Genomic DNA, 25,341 nt, shown 5'->3' on the forward strand with positions numbered 1-25,341 from the left:
ACCACCACCACCATCACCACCACCATCACCACCACCATCACCACCATCACCACCACCACCATCACCACCACCATCATCACCACCACCATCACCATCACCACCACCATCACCACCATCACCACCACCACCATCACCACCATCACCATCACCACCACCACCATCACCGCCATCACCATCACCACCACCATCACCATCACCACCACCACCATCACCACACCACCACCACCATCACCACCACCACCATCCACCACCACCATCTCCACCACCATCATCAGCATCATCACCACCATCATCACCACCACCACCATCACCACCATCATCATCACCACCATCACCACACCACCACCATCACCACCATCACCACCATCCCCACCACCCCACCACCACCACCATCACCACCACCACCACCACCATCACCACCACCATCACCACCACCCCACCACCACCATCATCACCACCATCACCACCATCACCACCATCACCACCACCATCACCACCATCACCACCAACACCACCATCACCACCACCACATCACCATCACCATCACCACCACCACCACCACCACCACCACCACCATCACCACCACCACCACCATCACCACCACCACCACCATCACCACCATCACCACCACCATCACCACCACCACCATCACCACCACCAACACCACCACCACCACCATCACCACCACCACCACCATCACCACCACCAACACCACCATCACCACCATCACCACCACCACCATCACCACCATCACCACCACCAACACCACCAACACCACCACCATCACCACCATCACCACCACCATCACCATCACCACCATCACCACCACCACCACCACCATCACCACCATCACCACCACCACCATCACCACCATCACCACCACCATCACCACCATCACCATCACCACCACCATCACCACCATCACCACCATCACCACCACCATCACCACCATCACCACCATCACCATCACCACCACCATCATCACCATCACCACCATCACCACCACCATCACCACCATCACCACCACCACCATCACCACCATCACCACCACCATCACCACCATCACCATCACCACCACCATCACCACCATCACCACCATCACCACCACCATCACCACCATCACCACCACCACCATCACCACCATCATCACCATCACCACCATCACCACCACCATCATCACCATCACCACCACCATCACCACCATCACCACCACCATCACCACCACCATCACCACCACTATCACCACCATCACCACCACCACCATCACCACCATCACCACCACCATCATCACCATCACCACCATCACCACCACCATCATCACCACCACCATCACCACCATCACCACCACCATCACCACCATCATCACCATCACCACCATCACCACCACCATCACCACCACCACCATCACCACCACCATCTCAGCACCCATGAGCGGACAGCGTTTTATTATTCGCTCACTGCGCATGCGCGAGATCGTAGCCACTCCCCCTCCACCCTGCCTCGCCTCTGTCTCTGTGTCTCTCGCTGTCTCTGTGTCTCTCTGTCTCTCTCTGTCTCGCTGTCTCTCTGTGTCTCTCTCGCTGTCTCCACTGTCTCTGTGTCTCTCTCTGTCTCTGTGTGTCTCTCTCTGTCTCGCTGTCTCTCTCTCTCTGTCTCGCTGTCTCTCTGTATCTCCACTCTCTCTGTCTCTCTCTCTCGCTGTCTCTCTCTCTCTCTGTCTCTCGCTGTCTCTCTGTCTCTGTGTCTCTCTCTGTCTCTCTGTCTCTGTGTCTCTCTCTGTCTCTGTGTCTCTCTCTGTCTCTCTGTCTCGCTGTCTCCACTGTCTGTGCGTTTGCTTTTCCTGAAAACGACGCGATCAGAGGTGAGAGGGGTGGTGATGATGGTGGTGGTGATGGTTAATGATGGTGGTGGTTGTGATGGTGGTGGTCATGGTGATGGTGGTGGTGGTGATGGTGATGATGGTGGTGGTGATGGTGATGATGGTGATGGTTATGATGGTGGTGGTGATGATGGTGGTGATGATGGTGGTGATGGTGGTGGTGGTGATGGTGGCGGTGATGATCATGATGGTGGTGGTGGTGATGATGATGATGGTGGTGGTGATGATGGTGGTGGTGGTGGTGGTGATGGTGGTGGTGGTGATGGTGGTGATGGTGGTGATGATGGTGGTGATGGTGGTGGTGATGGTGGTGGTGGTGATGGTGGTGATGATGGTGGTGGTGGTGATGGTGATTGTGGTGGTGGTGGTGGTGGTGATGATGGTGGTGGTGATGATGATGGTGGTGGTGATGGTGGTGGTGATGGTGGTGGTGATGATGGTGGTGGTGATGGTGATTATGTGATTGTTTTGGTGGTGGTGGTAGTAGTGATGATGATGGTGGTGATGATGGTGATGGTGATGTTGTGATTCTGGTAGTGGTGATGGTGATGATGGTGGTGATGATGGTGATGTTGTGATTGTGGTGATGATGGTGTTGGTGGTGATGATGGGGATGTTGTGATTGTGGTGGTGGTGATGGTGATGATGGTGGTGGTGATGTTGTGATAGTGATGCTGGTGATGATGGTGGTGGTGATGGTGATGGTGATCATGGTCATGGTGATGATGATGGTGGTGGTGATGGTGATAATGGTGGTGTTGGTGGTGATGATGGTGATGGTGATGATGGTAGTAGTGATGGTTATGATATTAGTAGTGATGGTGATGATAGTAGTGATGGTGATGATGGTAGTGGTGATGGTGATGATGGTAGTAGTGATGGTGATGGTGGTTGTAGTGATGGTGATGATGGTAGTGGTGATGGTGATGATGGTAGTGGTGATGATGGTAGTGGTGATGGTGATGGTGGTAGTAGTGATGGTGATGGTGGTCGTGATGATGATGGTGGTAGTAGTGATGGTGATGGTGGTAGTAGTGATGGTGATGATGGTAGTAGTGATGGTGATGGTGGTAGTAGTGTTGGTGATGATGGTAGTGGTGATGGTGGTAGTAGTGATGGTGATGGTGGTAGTGGTGATGGTGATGATGGTAGTAGTGAAGGTGATGATGGTAGTAGTGATGGTGATGATGGTAGTAGTGATGGTGATGATGGTAGTGGTGATGGTGATGATGGTAGTGGTGATGGTGGTTGTAGTGATGGTGATGGTGGTAGTAGTGATGGTGGTAGTAGTGATGGTGATGATTGTATGGGTGATGGTGATGATGGTAGTAGTGATGGTAGTAGCGATGGTGATGGTAGTGGTGATGGTGATGGTGGTAGTAGCGATGGTGATGGTGGTAGTAGTGATGGTGATGGTGGTAGTAATGATGATGGTAGTGGTGATGGTGATGGTGGTAGTGTTGATGATGGTAGTAGTGATGGTGGTGGTGATGGTGGTAGTAGTGATGGTGATGGTGGTAGTAGTGATGGTGATGATGGTAGTGGTGATGGTGATGGTGGTAGTAGTGATGGTGATGATGGTAGTAGTGATGGTGGTAGTAGTGATGCTGATGATGGTAGTAGTGATGGTGATGATGGTAGTAGTGATGGTGATGATGGTAGTGGTGATGGTTGTAGTAGTGATGGTGATGATTTAGTAGTGATGGTGGTAGTGGTGATGGTGATGATGGTAGTGGTGATGGTGATGATGGTAGTAGTGATGGTGATGATGGTAGTAGTGATGGTGATGATGGTAGTAGTGATGGTGATGGTGGTAGTGATGATGATGGTGGTAGTGGTGATGGTGATGATGGTAGTAGTGATGGTGATGGTGGTAGTAGTGATGGTGATGATGGTAGTAGTGATGGTGATGATGGTAGTAGTGATGGTTATGATGGTAGTGGTGATGGTGATGATGGTAGTGGTGATGGTGATGATGGTAGTAGTGATGGCGATGGTGGTAGTAGTGATGGTGATAGTGGTGATGGTTATGGTGGTGGTAGTAGTGATGGTGATGGTGGTAGTAGTGATGGTGATGATGGTAGTGGTGATGGTGATGGTGGTCGTGATGATGATGGTAGTGGTGATGGTGATGGTGTCAGTAGTGATGGTGATGATGGTACTAGTGATGGTGATGGTGGTAGTGGTGATGGTGATGATGGTAGTAGTGATGGTGATGATGGTAGTGGTGATGGTGGTCGTGATGATGATGGTAGTGGTGATGGTGATGGTGGTAGTAGTGATGGTGATGATGGTAGTAGTGATGGTGATGGTGGTAGTGGTGATGGTGATGATGGTAGTAGTGATAGTGATGATGGTAGTAGTGATGGTGATGGTGGTAGTAGTGATGGCGATGATGGTACTGGTGATGGTGATGATGGTAGTAGTGATGGTGATGGTGGTAGTGGTGATGGTGATGATGGTAGTGGTTATGGTGATGATGGTAGTGGTGATGGTGGTAGTAGTGATGGTGATGGTGGTAGTAGTGATGGTGATGGTGGTAGTAGTGATGGTGGTAGTAGCGATGGTGATGGTGGTTGTAGTGATGGTGATGGTGGTAGTATTGATGGTGATGGTGGTAGTAGTTATGGTGATGACGGTAGTAGTGATGGTGATGGTGGTTGTAGTGATGGTGATGGTGGTAGTGATGGTGGTGATGATGGTAATGTTAGTAATGATGATGATGGTGATGTTGTGATTGTGGTGGTGGTGGTGGTGATGGTGGTAGTAGTGATGATGGTGATGATGGTGGTGGTGATGGTGGTAGAAGTGATGGTGATGGTGGTAGTAGTGATGGTGATGATGGTAGTAGTGATGGTGATGATGGTAGTAGTGATGGTTATGATGGTAGTGGTGATGGTGATGATGGTAGTGGTGATGGTGATGATGGTAGTAGTGATGGCGATGGTGGTAGTAGTGATGGTGATGGTGGTAGTGGTGATGGTTATGGTGGTGGTAGTAGTGATGGTGATGGTGGTAGTAGTGATGGTGATGATGGTAGTGGTGATGGTGATGGTGGTCGTGATGATGATGGTAGTGGTGATGGTGATGGTGTCAGTAGTGATGGTGATGATGGTACTAGTGATGGTGATGGTGGTAGTGGTGATGGTGATGATGGTAGTAGTGATGGTGATGATGGTAGTGGTGATGGTGGTCGTGATGATGATGGTAGTGGTGATGGTGATGGTGGTAGTAGTGATGGTGATGATGGTAGTAGTGATGGTGATGGTGGTAGTGGTGATGGTGATGATGGTAGTAGTGATAGTGATGATGGTAGTAGTGATGGTGATGGTGGTAGTAGTGATGGCGATGATGGTACTGGTGATGGTGATGATGGTAGTAGTGATGGTGATGGTGGTAGTGGTGATGGTGATGATGGTAGTGGTTATGGTGATGATGGTAGTGGTGATGGTGGTAGTAGTGATGGTGATGGTGGTAGTAGTGATGGTGATGGTGGTAGTAGTGATGGTGGTAGTAGTGATGGTGATGGTGGTTGTAGTGATGGTGATGGTGGTAGTATTGATGGTGATGGTGGTAGTAGTTATGGTGATGACGGTAGTAGTGATGGTGATGGTGGTTGTAGTGATGGTGATGGTGGTAGTGATGGTGGTGATGATGGTAATGTTAGTAATGATGATGATGGTGATGTTGTGATTGTGGTGGTGGTGGTGGTGATGGTGGTAGTAGTGAATGATGGTGATGATGGTGGTGGTGATGGTGGTAGAAGTGATGGTGATGGTGGTAGTAGTGTTGGTGATGATGGTAGTGGTGATGATGGTACTAGTGATGGTTATGATGGTGGTAGTGGTGATGGTGATGATGGTAGTAGTGATGGTTTTGGTGGTAGTAGTGATGGTGATGGTGGTAGTAGTGATGGTGATGATGGTAATAGTGTTGTGATGATGGTAGTAGTGATGGTGATGGTGGTAGTAGTGATGGTGATGGTGGTAGTAGTGATGATGATGATGGTAGTAGTGATGGTGATGGTGGTAGTAGTGATGTTGATGATGATGGTAGTGGTGATGATGGTAGTAGTGATGGTGATGATGGTAGTAGTGATGGTGATGATGGTAGTAGTGATGGTGATGGTTGTAGTAGTGACGGTGATGGTGGTAGTAGTGATGGTGATGGTGGTAGTAGTGATGTTGATGGTGGTAGTAGTGATGGTGATGATGGTAGTAGTGATGGTGATGGTGGTAGTAGTGATGGTGATGGTGGTAGTAGTGATGGTGATGGTGGTAGTAGTGATGGTGATGATGGTAGTAGTGATGGTGGTAGTAGTGATGGTGATGGTGGTAGTAGTGATGGTGATAATGGTAGTGGTGATGGTGATGATGGTGATGGTAGTGGTGATGGTGATGATGGTGGTAGTGATGGTGATGGTGGTAGTAGTGATGGTGATAATGGTACTGGTGATGGTGATGGTAGTTTTAGTGATGGTGTACTGGGTAGTGGTGTAGTGTATAGTAGTGTAGTGTGTATAGTGTAGTAGTGTATAGTGTAGTGTAAAGTAGTGTATAGTTGTGTAGTGTATAGTAGTGTAGTGTATAGTAGTGTATAGTAGTGTTGTGTATAGTAGTGTAGTGTATAGTAGTGTAGTGTATAGTAGTGTATAGTGTAGTGTATAGTAGTGTTGTGTTTAGTAGTGTAGTGTATAGTGTAGTGTAGTGTATAGTAGTGTAGTGTATAGTAGTGTAGTGTATAGTTGTGTAGTGTATAGTAGTGTAGTGTATAGTAGTGTATAGTGTAGTGTATAGTAGTGTAGTGTATAGTAGTGTAGTGTATAGTGTAGTGTATTGTAGTGTAGTGTAAAGTAGTGTTGTGTATAGTGGTGTAGTGTATAGTAGTGTATGTAGTGTGTAGTGTAATAGTAGTGTAGTGTGTATAGTGTAGTGTAGAGTAGTGTAGTGTATAGTGTAGTGTATAGTAGTGTTTAGTGTATAGTAGTGTAGTGTGTAGTGTATAGTAGTGTAGTGTGTATAGGGTAGTGTAGAGTAGTGTATAGTGTAGTGTATAGTATAGTGTATAGTAGTGTAGTGTATAGTAGGTTATTGTATTGTAGTGTATTGTGTAGTGTATATTAGTGTAGTGTATAGTAGTGTAGTGCATAGTAGTGTATTATATAGTAGTGTAGTGTATACTGTAGTGTATAGTGTAGTCATGTAGTGTATAGTAGTGTATAGTATAGTGTATAGTAGTGTAGTGTATAGTAGTGTACAGTGAGGGATAAAAAGCATTTGATCCCCTGCTGATTTTGTACGTTTGCCCACTGACAAAGAAATTATAAGTTTGTTATTTTCATGGTAGCTTCATTTGAACAGTGAGAGACAGAATAACAACAACAAAATCCAGAAAAACGCATGTCAAAAATGTTATAAATTGATTTGCATTTTAATGAGGCAAATAAGTATTTGACCCCCTCTCAATCAGAAAGATTTCTGGCTCCCAGGTGTCTTTTATACAGGTAACGAGCTGACATTAGGAGCACACTCTTAAAGGGAGTGCTCCTAATCTCAACTTGTTACCTGTATAGAAGTCACCTGTCCACAGAAGCAATCAATCAATCCGATTTCCAAACTCTCCACCATGGCCCAAGACCAAAGAGCTCTCTCCAAGGATGTCAGGGACAAGATTGTAGACCTACACAAGGCTGGAATGGGCTTACAAGACCATTGCCAAGCAGCTTGGTGAGAAGGTGACAACAGTTGGGTGCGATTATTCGCAAATGGAAGAAACGCAAAAGAACTGTCAATCTCCCTCGGCCTGGGCCTTCCATGCAAGATCTCGCCTCGTGGAGTTGCAATGATCGTGAGAACGGTGAGGAATCAGCCCAGAACTACACGGGAGGATCTTGTCAATGATCTCATAGTCACCAAGATAACAATCGGTAACACACTACGCCGTGAAGGACCGAAATCCTGCAGCGCCCGCAAGGTCCCCCTGCTCAAGAAAGCACGTGTACATGCCCGTCTGAAGTTTGCCAGTGAACATCTACAATGATTCAGAGGACAACTGGGTGAAAGTGTTGTGGTCAGACGGGACTAAAAATGGAGCTCTTTGGCATCAACTCAACTCGCCGTGTTTGGAGGAGGAGGAGGAGGAATGCTGCCTCTGACCCCAAGAACACCATCTCCCCCACCGTCAGACATGGAGGTGGAAACATTATGCTTTTGGGGGGGGTGTCTTTCTGCTAAGGGGACAGGACAACTTCACCGCATCAAAGGGGACGATGGACGGGGGCCATGTTACCGTCAAATCTTGGGTTGAGAACCTCCTTCCCTCGGCCAGGGCATTGAAAATGGGTCCGCGGATGGGTATTCCAGCATGACAATGAACCCCAAAAACACCACGGCCAAGGCAACAAAGGAGTGGCTCAAGAAGAGGCACATCAAGGTCCTGGAGTGGGCCTAGCATAGTCTCCAGACCCTTAATCCCGTAGGAAAATCTGTGGAGGGAGCTGAAGGTTCGAGTTGCCAAACGTCGGCCTCGAAACCTTTAATGACTTGGGAGAAGATCTGCTAAGAAGGGAGTGGGATCAAAATCCCTCCTGAGATGTGTTGCAAACCTGGTGGCCAACTACAAGAAACGTCTGACCTCTGTGATTGCCAGCAAGGGTCTTGCCACCAAGTACTAAGTCACGTTTTGCAGAGGGGGGTCAAATACTTATTTCCCTCATTAAAATGCAAATCAATTGATGACGTTTTTGACGTGCGTTTTTCTGGATTTTCCTGTTGTTAGTCTGTCTCTCACCGTTCAAATAAACCTACCATTAGAATTATAGACTGATCATTTCTTTGTCAGTGGGCAAACGTACAAAATCAGCAGGGGATCAAATACTGTTTTTCCCTGACTGTATGGTGTATAGTGTATCGTGTAGTGTATAGTGTAGTGTATAGTAGTGTATAGTGTAGTAGTGTATAGTGTAGTGTAATAGTGTAGTGTATAGTATAGTGTATAGTGTAGTTTAGTGTATAGTGTAGTCGTGTAGTGTATGGTAGTGTATAGTGTAGTAGTCTATAGTGTAGTAGTGTATAGTGTAGTATAGTAGTGTATAGTGTAGTGTAGTGTATAGTGTAGTAGTCTATAGTGTAGTGTAGTAGTGTATAGTGTAGTATAGTAGTGTATAGTGTAGTAGTGTATAGTGTAGTGTAGTAGTGTATAGTGTAGTAGTGTATAGTGTAGTAGTGTATAGTTTAGTGTAGTAGTGTATAGTGTAGTTTAGTAGTGTATAGTATAGTGCAGTAGTGTATAATGTACTGTAGTAGTGTATAGTGTACTAGTGTAGTGTAGTAGTGTATAGTGTAGTGTAGTAGTGTATAGTGTAGTGTAGTAGTGTATAGTGTAGTAGTGTATAGTGTAGTAGTGTATAATGTAGTGTAGTGTATAGTGTAGTAGTGTGTAGTATAGTGTAGTGTATAGTATAGTGTGTAGTAGTGTATAGTGTAGTAGTGTGTAGTAGTGCATACTGTAGGAGTGTATAGTGTAGTAGTGTATAGTGTAGTGTTGTAGTGTTGTAGTGTAGTAGTGTATAGTGTAGTGTAGTAGTGTATAGTGTAGTGTTTAGTGTATAGTGTAGTGTTTAGTGTATAGTGTAGTAGTGTATAGTGTGGTAGTGTATAGTGCAGTGTAGTAGTGTATAGTGTAGTAGTGCATAGTGTAGTAGTGTATAGTGTAGTAGTGTATAGTGTAGTAGTGTAGTGTACAGTGTAGTAGTGTAGTGTAGTAGTGTGTAGTGTAGTAGTGTATAGTGTAGTGTAGTAGTGTCTAGTGTATAGTGTAGTGTAGTAGTGTATAGTGTAGTGTATACTAGTGTATAGTGTAGTAGTGTAGCAGTGTAGTGTAGTAGTGTATAATGTAGTAGTGTATAGTGTAGTAGTGTAGTGTAGTAGTGTATAGTGTAGTAGTGTAGTGTAGTAGTGTATAGTGTGTAGTGTATAGTGTAGTGTAGTAGTGTATAGTGTAGTAGTGCATAGTGTTATAGTGTAGTAGTGCATAGTGTATAGTGTAGTAGTGTATAGTGTAGTAGTGCATAGTGTTATAGTGTAGTAGTGCATAGTGTATAGTGTAGTGTAGTAGTGTATAGTATCATCGTCGTCGTCGCCACCATCATCATCACCACATTGGCCGTGTGGGTGGGTGGGGTTCACATTGGCCGTGTGGGTGGGTGGGGTTCACGATGTCCGTGTGGGTGGGTGGGGTTCACGTTGACCGTGTGGGTGGGTGGGGTTCACGATGACCGTGTGTGTGTGTAGTGTTCACTATGTCCGTGTGTGTGTGTGCTGTTCACGTTGTCCGTGTGGGTGGGTGGGTGGTGTTCACGTCCGTGTGGGTGGGTGGGTGCTGTTCACGTTGACCGTGTGGGTGGGTGGGGTTCACGGTGACCGTCCGTGTGGGTGGGGGGGTGGGTGGTGTTCACGGTGACCGTGTGGGTGGGTGGGGTTCACTATGTCCATGTGGGTGGGCGGTGTTCACGGTGCCTGTGTGGGTGTGTGTGTGTCTGTGGTGTTCACTATGTCCGTGTGTGTGTGTTGTTCACTATGTCCGTGTGTGTGTGTGTGGTGTTCACTATGTCCGTGTGTGTGTGTGTGTTGTTCACTATGTAAAAGAATGAAGGGGGCGTGGGAGCGTGGCGGTGAGGTGTGGGAAGCTGTAAGCCCCAGGCTACTTTGGGCTCGCCTTCCCATCAACCGGAGGCGAGGAATGGTGGTCGTGGTTACTTATGCCCCCACCGAAGATGAACATCCGTGGAGGGATGCAGGCAAAGCCGATGAGTCAGATGCCTTCTATGACCTCCTGTCACAGGTGCTGGCTAAAGTGGCCCCTCGGGATAGAGTCATCATGTTGGGTGACTTCAATGCCCGAGTTGGTCATGATACTGGCACCTGGTCTGGAGTGATTGGAGGGCATGGGCCAGATCAGCTCAATAACAACGGTAGGAGGCTGCTAGATTTTTGTGCAGCCCATGGGCTTGTAATTACCAACACGCTGTTCCGGCATCGGCGCATCCACACAACATCATGGATGCATGCCGGGTCCAAGCAAGAACATCTGCTGGACTACATAGTGACGGACCAGCGAATGCGAGCCCATGTCCTTGACACCAGGACCTACCGTGGAGCTGATCTGCCCTCTGACCATCGACTAGTCATCTGTAAGATGTGCCTGCCATTCTTCCACTCCGGTGGTGGGTGTACACCCAGGACCCCATTCCAACATAAAGTGGCCTGGTCTCAGTTATCTGATGAAAGTTGCAAGCGAGAATTTAATCATCGCTTGCGGCTGGGATTGGCATCGTCCCCGACTCCTCCTGATGTCGAGGGTAAATGGGCGAGGTTTAGGACTGTGACTCATGCAGCTGCAATGGCTGCTTTGGGTACGCGGTCCAGACCTCCCCAGAGACCCTGGCTGACAGATGAGGTGTTCAGGATGGTTGAGAAAAAGCGACAGGCCCACTGTCATCGGCTACAGAATCCCACGTCAGAGAATGAGGAGGCTTACCGAGGCCTTCGCTCGGAGGTTCGGAGAGCCGTGAGGCGCTGCAAGGATGGGTGGTGGTCGCGGGTTGCTGAGGAGATGGAGTCTGCCTCAGTGGCCCGTGATCACAAATCTCTATTTAACTCCATCAAAAAAGTAACCTGCAGCGCCACACCTATTACCATCATTAGGGGAAAAAACGGTGATCCAATCTCCGACCCCCAGGAACAGGTTCGCAGATTTGCTGAGCATTTCTGTGAGGTCCTGGGGGAGGGAAAATCCCTCAGCCAGGAAAACATCGTGGCACAAAGTGAGGATGACCCTGCTGAGGCTGCGGTGCCTCAAATATTGGAAGAAGTCACCCCCTGTGAGTGGCTGGCTGAGGTGCCATCTGTTGAGGAAGTACTGAAGGCGATCCGGAGTCTGAGACCAGGAAAGGCAGCGGGCAGAGATGATCTCCCAAGCGAAATGCTGAGGGAGGGTGGTGTTTGTGCACAGACTGCCCTATATGACATAACAACAGTCTGGACCACTGGACGGGTTCCGCAGGATTGGAAGGATGCCCTGGTGGTCCCCCTTTTTAAGAAGGGGGACCGCACAGACTGTAACAACTACAGGGGCATCTCACTCCTCAGTGTGCCGGGAAAGGTCCTGGCAAGGATTATTCAGCATCGCCTTGCCAGGCACGCTGAGGAGAGGCTTGCAGAGCCCCAATGCGGTTTCAGGAAAGGGCGGTCCTGCACAGATGCCATATTTTCTGGCCGTCTGCTACAGCAGAGGTGTAGGGAATTCCAACAAGACCTACATCTCTGCTTTATTGACCTGGTCAAGGCCTATGATACCATCAGTAGGCCTGGGCTCTGGGTCGTTCTTCGTGCTTTTGGAGTACCTGACCTTCTGCTCACGATCATTAAGGACCTTCATGATGGTGAGCGGGCCCGGGTAAAACTACGTGGCCGGGAGTCAGAGCCATTCCCTGTACACCTTGGGGTGCGACAGGGATGTCCTCTGGCTCCCACATTATTTAACATCTGTTTTGACCACGTAGTTTGTGAAGCCTTCAATAGCTGTACCGGGGGAATCTCCATATGGTACAGATATAATGGGAGGCTAATCGATGCCCGGGTGCGGTCAAGGGATGGCACCCTATTGCTCAACCACGTTATGTATGCTGATGATTTAGTAATAGCTGCTCATTCAGAGGAGGAGTTGGAGACGCTGCTGCTGAGACTGGAGCGTGCCACTAAGAGGTGGGGCCTTACCATCAGCCCCACCAAAACTAAGCACCTGCCTGGGTATTTTGTACCATCGGACACTCCACCCCCACAACTCCCAATCGGTGATAGGGCAGTTGTGGAGAGAGTGGAGAGTTTCCCATACCTGGGCAGTGTGCTTATGACTGGCTCCAGTTTAACAGCAGAGGTCTCACTCCGAATCAGTCGAGCGGCAATATCTTTTCATCGGTTGCGTAACGCTGTGTGGAAGCTACCTGGTCTGTCGCTCCGCACTAAGCTTCAGGTCTTCTCAGCCACGGTCATTCCCTCCCTTCTCTACACTTGCGAAACGTGGACCCCCCTAATGGAACATCTTCGCCGGTTAGAAACATTTAGGCTGGCCTGCCTACGATCCATCCTGGGTTTAACCAGACTGGATTGTGTGAGGAGCTCACAAATCCTTGAAATATCTGGGCAGGGTCCCATCGGTGAGCTCCTCCAGCAGGCAAGGCTGCGATGGCTGGGTCATGTAGCCCGCATGCCCAGCCACCGCATGCCGAAACAGCTTTTGTTTGGCCGGATCGAGGGGGCTAAGCGGGCGCGGCACGGGCTAGAGAAGAGATGGAGTGATGTGGTACAGGAGGACGTGGAGCTGAGTGGACTTGCCGATGACTGGTACCAGCGGTGTCAAGATCGGCCTCTGTGGAGGAGGCTCGTGAAGGACGCTACTGGGCAGTTGGAGGCAGTCGCCCTCCAACAACAACGGAGGGCGGAGGAGCGACGCTCACAACAACGAGCGGAGCGCCGGGTGGCTAAAGCACAGCGGGTTGGCACAGTAGGGGGCACAGGTGGTGCATCAGCCAGTCATCTCAGTCAGTCGACCCGTGGCACCTGCTGGGTCTGCCCCGTGACCTCCTGCCAGCGGGCGTTTGACACTTCACGTGGCCTCAGGGTGCACATAGCCTGGCACAAGCATCGTGGTGACATCACCGTCACTTAGTGGTCAATGGCGGTTGTTGTTGTTGTTAGTGTGTGTGTATGTGTGTGTGTATGTGTGTGTGTGTGGGTGTTGTTCACTATGTCCGTGTGTGTGTGTGTGTGGGTGGTGTTCACGGTGTTGCCACCTTCTGCCTCCCGAGGCGATGACAAAGGAATCAACTGGCGGCGGAGAGAATGGGGACACCGCGGAGACAGCCGCGGGGACAGCCGGGGACACCGTGGAGACAGCCGCGGACACAGCGGGGACAGCCGCGGACACCGCGGGGACAGCCGCGGACACAGCGGAGACTCGCAGACACGGCGTGGGAGGAAACCGTAAACCCATAACTCACCCCGTTGCTCGGGCTCCGATGCCGACCAACTACGGTAGGTGAAGAGCAGACGGTGACCCACACCCACACACGGTCACGGTGACCTCCACCCACACACACACACGGTCACCCACCCACACGGTCACCGTGACCCACACACACACCCACCCACACGGTCACGGTGACCCACACCCACACACGGTCACCGTGACCTCCACCCACACACACGGTCACCGTGACCCACACACACACACGGTCACCGTGACCTCCACCCACACACACGGTCACCGTGACCTCCACACACACACACACAGGGTCACCGTGACCTCCACCCACACACACGGTCACCGTGACCCACACCCACACGGTCACCGTGACCTCCACACACACACAGGGTCACGGTGACCTCCACCGACACACACACACGGTCACGGTGACCTCCACCCACACACACGGTCACCGTGACCTCCACACACACACACACACGGTCACCGTGACCTCCACCCACACACACACACGGTCACCGTGACCTCCACCCACCCACATGGTCACCGTGACCTCCACCCACACACACGGTCACCGTGACCTCCACCCACACACACACACGGTCACCGTGACCTCCATCCACCCACACGGTCACCGTGAACACCACCCACACACACGGTCACCGTGACCTCCACCCACACACCCACACACACGGTCACCGTGACCTCCACCCACACCCACACGGTCACCGTGACCTCCACCCACACACACACGGTCACCGTGACCTCCACCCACACACACGGTCATAGTGAACCCCACCCACCCACATGGCCACCGTGAACCCCACCCACCCACACACACGGTCACCGTGACTTCCACCCACACACCCACCCACACGGTCATCGTGACCTCCACCCACACACACGGTCACGGTGACCTCCACCCACACACACGGTCACGGTGACCTCCACCCACACACACGGTCACCGTGACCCACACCCACACGGTCACCGTGATCTCCACCCACACACACGGTCACGGTGACCTCCACCCACACACACGGTCACCGTGACCCACACCCACACGGTCACCGTGATCTCCACCCACACACACGGTCACCGTGACCTCCACCCACACACACGGTCACCGTGATCTCCACCCACACACACGGTCACCGTGACCCACACCCACACGGTCACCGTGATCTCCACCCACACACACGGTCACCGTGACCTCCACCCACACACACGGTCACCGTGACCTCCACCCACACACACGGTCACGGTGACCTCCACCCACACACACACGGTCACCGTGACCTCCACCCACACACACACACGGTCACCGTGACCTCCACCCACACACACGGTCACCGTGACCTCCACCCACACCCACGGTCACCGTGACCTCCACCCACACACACGGTCACCGTGACCTCCACCCACACACACGGTCACCGTGACCTCCACCCACACCCACGGTCACCGTGACCTCCACCCACACACACGGTCACCGTGACCTCCACCCACACACACGGTCACCGTGACCTCCACCCACACACACACGGTCACCGTGACCTCCACCCACCCACCCACACGGCCACCGTGAACCCCACCCACCCACACGTCCGTCTTGAACCCCACCCACCCACACCACCCACCCACCCACACCACCCACCCACCCACACCACCCACACCACCCACACCATCCACACCACCCACACCACCCACACCACCCACCCACACCACCCACACCACCCACCCACCCACACCACCCACACCACCCACCCACCCCCCCACCCACCCACCCACACCACCCCCCCACCCACCCACCCACACCACCCACACCACCCACTCACCCACACCACCCATCACCCACCCACCCACACCACCCACCCACACTACCCACACCACTCACCCACACCACCCACACCACCCACCCACACCACCCACCCACACCACCCACCCACACCACCCACCCACACCACCCCACACCACCCACCCACACCACCCACCCACCCACACCACCCACACCACCCACACCACCCACCCACCCACACCACCCACACCACCCACACCACCCACTCACCCACACCACCCACACCACCCACCCACACCACCCACCCACACCACCCACCCACACCACCCACTCACCCACACCACCCACTCACCCACCCACCCACCCACTCACCCACTCACCCACCCACCCACCCACACCACCCACTCACCCACCCACCCACCCACTCACCCACACCACCCACTCACTCACCCACCCACCCACCCACTCACCCACTCACCCACTCACCCACCCACTCACCCACTCACCCACCCACCCACCCACTCACCCACCCACCCACACCACCCACCCACCCACCCACTCACCCACACCACCCACACCACCCACCCACCCACCCACACCACCCACCCACCCACTCACCCACACCACTCACCCACTCACCCACTCACCCACTCACCCACCCACTCACCCACTCACCCACCCACCCACCCACACCACCCACCCACCCACACCACCCACCCACCCACTCACCCACACCACCCACACCACCCACCCACCCACTCACCCACCCACCCACTCACCCACTCACCCACCCACCCACCCACCCACCCACTCACCCACACCACCCACCCACACCACCCACCCACCCACTCACCCACACCACCCACACCACCCACACCACCCACCCCACCCACCCCACCCACACGTCCGTCTTGACCCCTGCCCAGGCTTCTTGTTCTTCGACCCGGCCGACTTGGCTTGCCAGGCTGTCCTCACTGACCAACCCACCCACCCACCCACACCACCACCCACTCACCCACTCACCCACTCACCCACCCCACCCACCCACTCACCCACTCACCCACTCACCCACCCACTCACCCACCCACTCACCCACCCACCCACTCACCCACTCATTCACCAACCCACTCACCCACTCATTCACCAACCCACTCACCCACTCATTCACCCACTCACCCACTCACCCACCCACCCACCCACTCACCCACTCACCCACCCACCCACTCACCCACTCATTCACCAACCCACTCACCCACTCATTCACCAACCCACTCACCCACCCACTCACCCACCCACCCACTCACCCACTCATTCACCAACCCACTCACCCACTCATTCACCAACCCACTCACCCACTCATTCACCCACCCACACCACCCACACCACCCACACCACCCACACCACCCACACCACCCACACCACCCACCCACTCACCCACTCACCCACTCACCCACCCACCCACCCACTCACCCACTCACCCACCCACCCACTCACCCACTCACCCACCCACCCACACCACCCACCCACCCACCCACACCACCACCCACACCACCCACCCACACCACCCACCCACACCACCCACCCACACCACCCACCCACCCACACCACCCACTCACCCACCCACCCACACCACCCACACCACCACCCACACCACCCACTCACCCACCCACCCACACCACCCACCCACCCACACCACCCACCCACCCACCCACACCACCCACACCACCCACACCATCCACACCACCCACACCACCCACACCACCCACCCACACCACCCACACCACCCACCCACCCACACCACCCACCCACCCACACCACCCACCCACACTACCCACACCACTCACCCACACCACCCACACCACCCACCCACACCACCCACCCACACCACCCACCCACACCACCCACCCACACCACCCACCCACACCACCCACACCACCCACCCACACCACCCACCCACCCACACCACCCACACCACCCACACCACCCACCCACCCACACCACCCACACCACCCACACCACCCACTCACCCACACCACCCACACCACCCACCCACACCACCCACCCACACCACCCACCCACCCACCCACTCACCCACACCACCCACTCACCCACCCACCCACTCACCCACTCACCCACCCACCCACCCACACCACCCACTCACCCACCCACCCACCCACTCACCCACACCACCCACTCACTCACCCACCCACCCACCCACTCACCCACTCACCCACTCACCCACCCACTCACCCACTCACCCACCCACCCACCCACTCACCCACTCACCCACCCACCCACCCACACCACCCACCCACCCACCCACTCACCCACACCACCCACACCACCCACCCACCCACCCACACCACCCACCCACCCACTCACCCACACCACTCACCCACTCACCCACTCACACCACCCACACCACCCACCCACCCACACCACCCACTCACCCACCCACACCACCCACCCACCCACACCACCCACTCACCCACCCACCCACCCACTCACCCACACCACCCACCCACCCACACCACCCACCCACCCACCCACTCACCCACACCACCCACACCACCCACCCACCCACCCACACCACCCACCCACCCACTCACCCACACCACTCACCCACTCACCCACTCACCCACTCACCCACCCACTCACCCACTCACCCACCCACACCACCCACCCACCCACACCACCCACTCACCCACCCACCCACCCACTCACCCACACCACCCACCCACCCACCCACTCACCCACTCACCCACCCACCCACCCACACCACCCACCCACACCACCCACCCACCCACACCACCCACCCACCCACTCACCCACACCACCCACACCACCCACCCACCCACTCACCCACCCACCCACTCACCCACTCACCCACCCACCCACCCACTCACCCACACCACCCACCCACACCACCCACCCACCCACTCACCCACACCACCCACACCACCCACACCACCCACCCCACCCACCCACCCACACGTCCGTCTTGACCCCTGCCCAGGCTTCTTGTTCTTCGACCCGGCCGACTTGGCTTGCCAGGCTGTCCTCACTGACCAACCCACCCACCCACCCACACCACCACCCACTCACCCACTCACCCACTCACCCACCCACCCACCCACTCACCCACTCACCCACTCACCCACTCACCCACCCACTCACCCACCCACTCACCCACCCACCCACTCACCCACTCATTCACCAACCCACTCACCCACTCATTCACCAACCCACTCACCCACTCATTCACCCACTCACCCACTCACCCACCCACCCACCCACTCACCCACTCACCCACCCACCCACTCACCCACTCATTCACCAACCCACTCACCCACTCATTCACCAACCCACTCACTCACCCACCCACCCACTCACCCACTCACCCACCCACCCACTCACCCACTCATTCACCAACCCACTCACCCACTCATTCACCAACCCACTCACCCACTCATTCACCCACCCACACCACCCACACCACCCACACCACCCACACCACCCACACCACCCACACCACCCACCCACTCACCCACTCACCCACTCACCCACTCACCCACCCACCCACCCACTCACCCACTCACCCACCCACCCACTCACCCACTCACCCACCCACCCACACCACCCACCCACCCACCCACACCACCACCCACACCACCCACCCACACCACCCACCCACACCACCCACCCACACCACCCACCCACCCACACCACCCACTCACCCACCCACCCACACCACCCACACCACCACCCACACCACCCACTCACCCACCCACCCACACCACCCACCCACCCACACCACCCACACCACCCACACCATCCACACCACCCACACCACCCACACCACCCACCCACACCACCCACACCACCCACCCACCCACACCACCCACACCACCCACCCACCCCCCACCCACCCACCCACACCACCCCCCCCACCCACCCACCCACACCACCCACACCACCCACTCACCCACACCACCCATCACCCACCCACCCACACCACCCACCCACACTACCCACACCACTCACCCACACCACCCACACCACCCACCCACACCACCCACCCACACCACCCACCCACACCACCCACACCACCCACCCACACCACCCACCCACCCACACCACCCACACCACCCACACCACCCACCCACCCACACCACCCACACCACCCACACCACCCACTCACCCACACCACCCACACCACCCACCCACACCACCCACCCACCCACCCACTCACCCACACCACCCACTCACCCACCCACCCACCCACTCACCCACTCACCCACCCACCCACCCACACCACCCACTCACCCACCCACCCACCCACTCACCCACACCACCCACTCACTCACCCACCCACCCACCCACTCACCCACTCACCCACTCACCCACCCACTCACCCACTCACCCACCCACCCACCCACTCACCCACTCACCCACCCACCCACCCACACCACCCACCCACCCACCCACTCACCCACACCACCCACACCACCCACCCACCCACCCACACCACCCACCCACCCACTCACCCACACCACTCACCCACTCACCCACTCACACCACCCACACCACCCACCCACCCACACCACCCACTCACCCACCCACACCACCCACCCACCCACACCACCCACTCACCCACCCACCCACCCACTCACCCACACCACCCACCCACCCACACCACCCACCCACCCACCCACTCACCCACACCACCCACACCACCCACCCACCCACCCACACCACCCACCCACCCACTCACCCACACCACTCACCCACTCACCCACTCACCCACTCACCCACCCACTCACCCACTCACCCACCCACACCACCCACCCACCCACACCACCCACTCACCCACCCACCCACCCACTCACCCACACCACCCACCCACCCACCCACTCACCCACTCACCCACCCACCCACCCACACCACCCACCCACACCACCCACCCACCCACACCACCCACCCACCCACTCACCCACACCACCCACACCACCCACCCACCCACTCACCCACCCACCCACTCACCCACTCACCCACCCACCCACCCACCCACTCACCCACACCACCCACCCACACCACCCACCCACCCACTCACCCACACCACCCACACCACCCACACCACCCACCCCACCCACCCACCCACACGTCCGTCTTGACCCCTGCCCAGGCTTCTTGTTCTTCGACCCGGCCGACTTGGCTTGCCAGGCTGTCCTCACTGACCAACCCACCCACCCACCCACACCACCACCCACTCACCCACTCACCCACTCACCCACCCACCCACCCACTCACCCACTCACCCACTCACCCACTCACCCACCCACTCACCCACCCACTCACCCACCCACCCACTCACCCACTCATTCACCAACCCACTCACCCACTCATTCACCAACCCACTCACCCACTCATTCACCCACTCACCCACTCACCCACCCACCCACCCACTCACCCACTCACCCACCCACCCACTCACCCACTCATTCACCAACCCACTCACCCACTCATTCACCAACCCACTCACTCACCCACCCACCCACTCACCCACTCACCCACCCACCCACTCACCCACTCATTCACCAACCCACTCACCCACTCATTCACCAACCCACTCACCCACTCATTCACCCACCCACACCACCCACACCACCCACACCACCCACACCACCCACACCACCCACACCACCCACCCACTCACCCACTCACCCACTCACCCACTCACCCACCCACCCACCCACTCACCCACTCACCCACCCACCCACTCACCCACTCACCCACCCACCCACACCACCCACCCACCCACCCACACCACCACCCACACCACCCACCCACACCACCCACCCACACCACCCACCCACACCACCCACCCACCCACACCACCCACTCACCCACCCACCCACACCACCCACACCACCACCCACACCACCCACTCACCCACCCACCCACACCACCCACCCACCCACCCACACCACCCACACCACCCACACCATCCACACCACCCACACCACCCACACCACCCACCCACACCACCCACACCACCCACCCACCCACACCACCCACACCACCCACCCACCCCCCCACCCACCCACCCACACCACCCCCCCACCCACCCACCCACACCACCCACACCACCCACTCACCCACACCACCCATCACCCACCCACCCACACCACCCACCCACACTACCCACACCACTCACCCACACCACCCACACCACCCACCCACACCACCCACCCACACCACCCACCCACACCACCCACACCACCCACCCACACCACCCACCCACCCACACCACCCACACCACCCACACCACCCACCCACCCACACCACCCACACCACCCACACCACCCACTCACCCACCCACCCACCCACTCACCCACTCACCCACCCACCCACCCACACCACCCACTCACCCACCCACCCACCCACTCACCCACACCACCCACTCACTCACCCACCCACCCACCCACTCACCCACTCACCCACTCACCCACCCACTCACCCACTCACCCACCCACCCACCCACTCACCCACTCACCCACCCACCCACCCACACCACCCACCCACCCACCCACTCACCCACACCACCCACACCACCCACCCACCCACCCACACCACCCACCCACCCACTCACCCACACCACTCACCCACTCACCCACTCACACCACCCACACCACCCACCCACCCACACCACCCACTCACCCACCCACACCACCCACCCACCCACACCACCCACTCACCCACCCACCCACCCACTCACCCACACCACCCACCCACCCACACCACCCACCCACCCACTCACCCACACCACCCACACCACCCACCCACCCACCCACACCACCCACCCACCCACTCACCTACTCACCCACCCACTCACCCACTCACCCACCCACACCACCCACCCACCCACACCACCCACTCACCCACCCACCCACCCACTCACCCACACCACCCACCCACCCACCCACTCACCCACTCACCCACCCACCCACCCACCCACACCACCCACCCACACCACCCACACCACCCACCCACCCACTCACCCACCCACCCACTCACCCACTCACCCACCCACCCACCCACCCACTCACCCACACCACCCACCCACACCACCCACCCACCCACTCACCCACACCACCCACACCACCCACACCACCCACCCCACCCACCCACCCACACGTCCGTCTTGACCCCTGCCCAGGCTTCTCGTTCTTCGACCCGGCCGACTTGGCTTGCCAGGCTGTCCTCACTGACCAACCCACCCACACCACCCACACCACCCACCCACCCACCCACACCACCACCCACACCACCCACCCACACCACCCACCCACACCACCCACCCACACCACCCACCCACCCACACCACCCACTCACCCACCCACCCACACCACCCACACCACCACCCACACCACCCACTCACCCACCCACCCACCCACACCACCCACACCACCCACCCACACCACCCACCCACCCACACCACCCACTCACCCACCAACCCACCCACACCACCCACACCACCCACCCACTCACCCACTCACCCACTCACCCACCCACCCACCCACTCACCCACTCACCCACTCACCCACCCACCCACCCACTCACCCACCCACTCACCCACCCACCCACTCACCCACCCACTCACCCACCCACACCACCCACACCACTCACCCAACCCACCCACCCCACCCACACCACCCACCCACACGTCCGTCTTGACCCCTGCCCAGGCTTCTCGTTCTTCGACCCGGCCGACTTGGCTTGCCAGGCTGTCCTCACTGATCCGTCCACCACTGTGGCCCAGCTGTTCGCTGTCGTGCGGCAGTGGGTACCTCAGGTGCAGCAGAGGGTGGAGCTCATTGGAGAGCAGGTGGGTGGGTGTGGGTGGGTGGGTGAGTGGGTGGGTGGGTGGGGGGGTGACTGAGTGGGTGGGTAGGTGAGTGAGTGGGTGAGTGAGTGAGTGGGTGAGTGGGTGAGTGAGTGGGTGAGTGAGTGAGTGGGTGAGTGGGTTGGTGAGTGGGTGCCTCAGGTGCAGCAGAGGGTGGAGCTCATCGGAGAGCAGGTGGGTGGGTGTGGGTGGGTGGGTGGGTGGGGGGGTGGGTGGGGGGTGAGTGGGTGAGTGGGTGGGTGGGGTGGGTGGGGGGTGGGTGAGTGATTGGGTGGGTGGGTGAGTGAGTGGGTGAGTGAGTGAGTGGGTGAGTGGGTGAGTGAGTGGGTGAGTGAGTGAGTGGGTGAGTGAGTAAGTGAGTGAGTGGGTGAGTGAGTGGGTGGGTGAGTGAGTGATTGGGTGAGTGGGTGGCTGAGTGGGTGAGTGGGTGGGTGGGTGGGGGAGTGGGTGGATGAGTGGGTGAGTGAGTGGGTTGGTGAAAGAGTGGGTGAGTGGGTGGGTGGGTGGGTGAGTGGGTGGGTGGGTGAATGAGTGAGTGGGTTGGTGAGTGAGTGAGTGGGTCAGTGGGTGAGTGGGGGTGTGGGTGGGTAGGTGGGTGGGTGAGTGATTGGGCTGGTGGGTGAATGGGTGGGCGGGTGGATGAGTGGGTGGGTAGGTGGGTGGGTGGGTAGGTGGGTAGGTGGGTGGGTGAGTGGGTGAGTGGGTGGGTCGGTGAATCTATGAGTATCTGTGTGAGTCTCTGGGTGTCTGAGTCTCTGTGTGAGTGTCTATGAGTCTGTGTGAGTCTCTTTGCGAGTCTATGGGTGTCTATGAGTCTCTGTGTAAGTTTATGGGTGTCTATGGTTCTCTGTGTGAGTGTCTATGAGTCTGTGTGAGTCTCTGTGTGAGTCTATGGGTGTCTATGAATCTCTGTGAGTGTCTATGAGTCTGTGTGAGTCTCTGTGTGAGTCTATGGGTGTCTATAGTTCTCTGTGTGAGTGTCTATGAGTCTCTGTGTGAGTGTCTATGAGTCTCTGTGTGGGTGTCTATGAGTCTCTGTGTGAGTCTCAGTGTGAGTCTATGGGTGTCTATGGTTCTCTGTTTGAGTGTCTATGAGTCTCCATGTGAGTGTCTATGAGTCTGTGTGAGTCTCTGTGTGAGTCTATGGGTGTCTATGAGTCTCTGTGTGAGTGTCTATGAGTCTGTGTGAGTCTATGACTCTGTGTGAGTCTCTGTGTGAGTCTATGGGTGTCTATGGGTCTCTGTGTGAGTGTCTATGGGTCTCTGTGAGTGTCTATGAGTCTGTGTGAGTCTCTGTGTGAGTCTATGATTGTCTATGGTTCTCTGTGTGAGTGTCTATGAGTCTCTGCGTGAGTGTCTATGAGTCTCTGTGTGAGTCTATGAGTGTCTATTGTTCTCTGTGTGAGTGTCTATGAGTCTGTGTGAGTCTCTGTGTGAGTCTATGGGTGTCTATGGTTCTCTGTGTGAGTGTCTATGAGTCTCTGTGTGAGTGTCTATGAGTCTGTGTGAGTCTATGGGTGTCTATGAGTCTCTGTGAGTGTCTATGAGTCTGTGTGAGTCTCTGTGTGAGTCTATGGGTGTCTATAGTTCTCTGTGTGAGTGTCTATGAGTCTCTGTGTGCGTGTCTATGAGTCTGTGTGAGTCTATGAGTGTCTATGAGTCTCTGTGTGAGTGTCTATGAGTCTCTTTGTGGGTGTCTATGAGTCTCTGTGTGAG

At 55.9% G+C, this 25,341-nt stretch overlaps 1 protein-coding gene across 1 annotated transcript in view; it reads left to right on the top strand.

Annotated features, from left to right (window-relative positions):
- The first annotated feature begins 1,460 nt into the window (after window positions 1-1,460).
- LOC142923753 (CAP-Gly domain-containing linker protein 3-like) overlaps window positions 1,461-25,341 on the top strand; it is a 60,427-nt gene continuing 36,546 nt past the window's right edge. Inside the window, 3 exon segments of the mRNA XM_076064739.1 lie at window positions 1,461-1,861; window positions 13,746-13,971; window positions 23,468-23,607. Coding sequence (XP_075920854.1) covers window positions 13,749-13,971; window positions 23,468-23,607 — 363 coding nt within the window. The 5' untranslated portion in view covers window positions 1,461-1,861; window positions 13,746-13,748.

This window comes from Petromyzon marinus, unplaced genomic scaffold (genome assembly GCF_048934315.1).
Source record: "Petromyzon marinus isolate PM22_M1 ecotype Great Lakes invasive population unplaced genomic scaffold, UKy_Petmar_22M1.pri1.0 PM_Scaffold_66, whole genome shotgun sequence".
Taxonomy (NCBI): domain Eukaryota; kingdom Metazoa; phylum Chordata; class Hyperoartia; order Petromyzontiformes; family Petromyzontidae; genus Petromyzon; species Petromyzon marinus.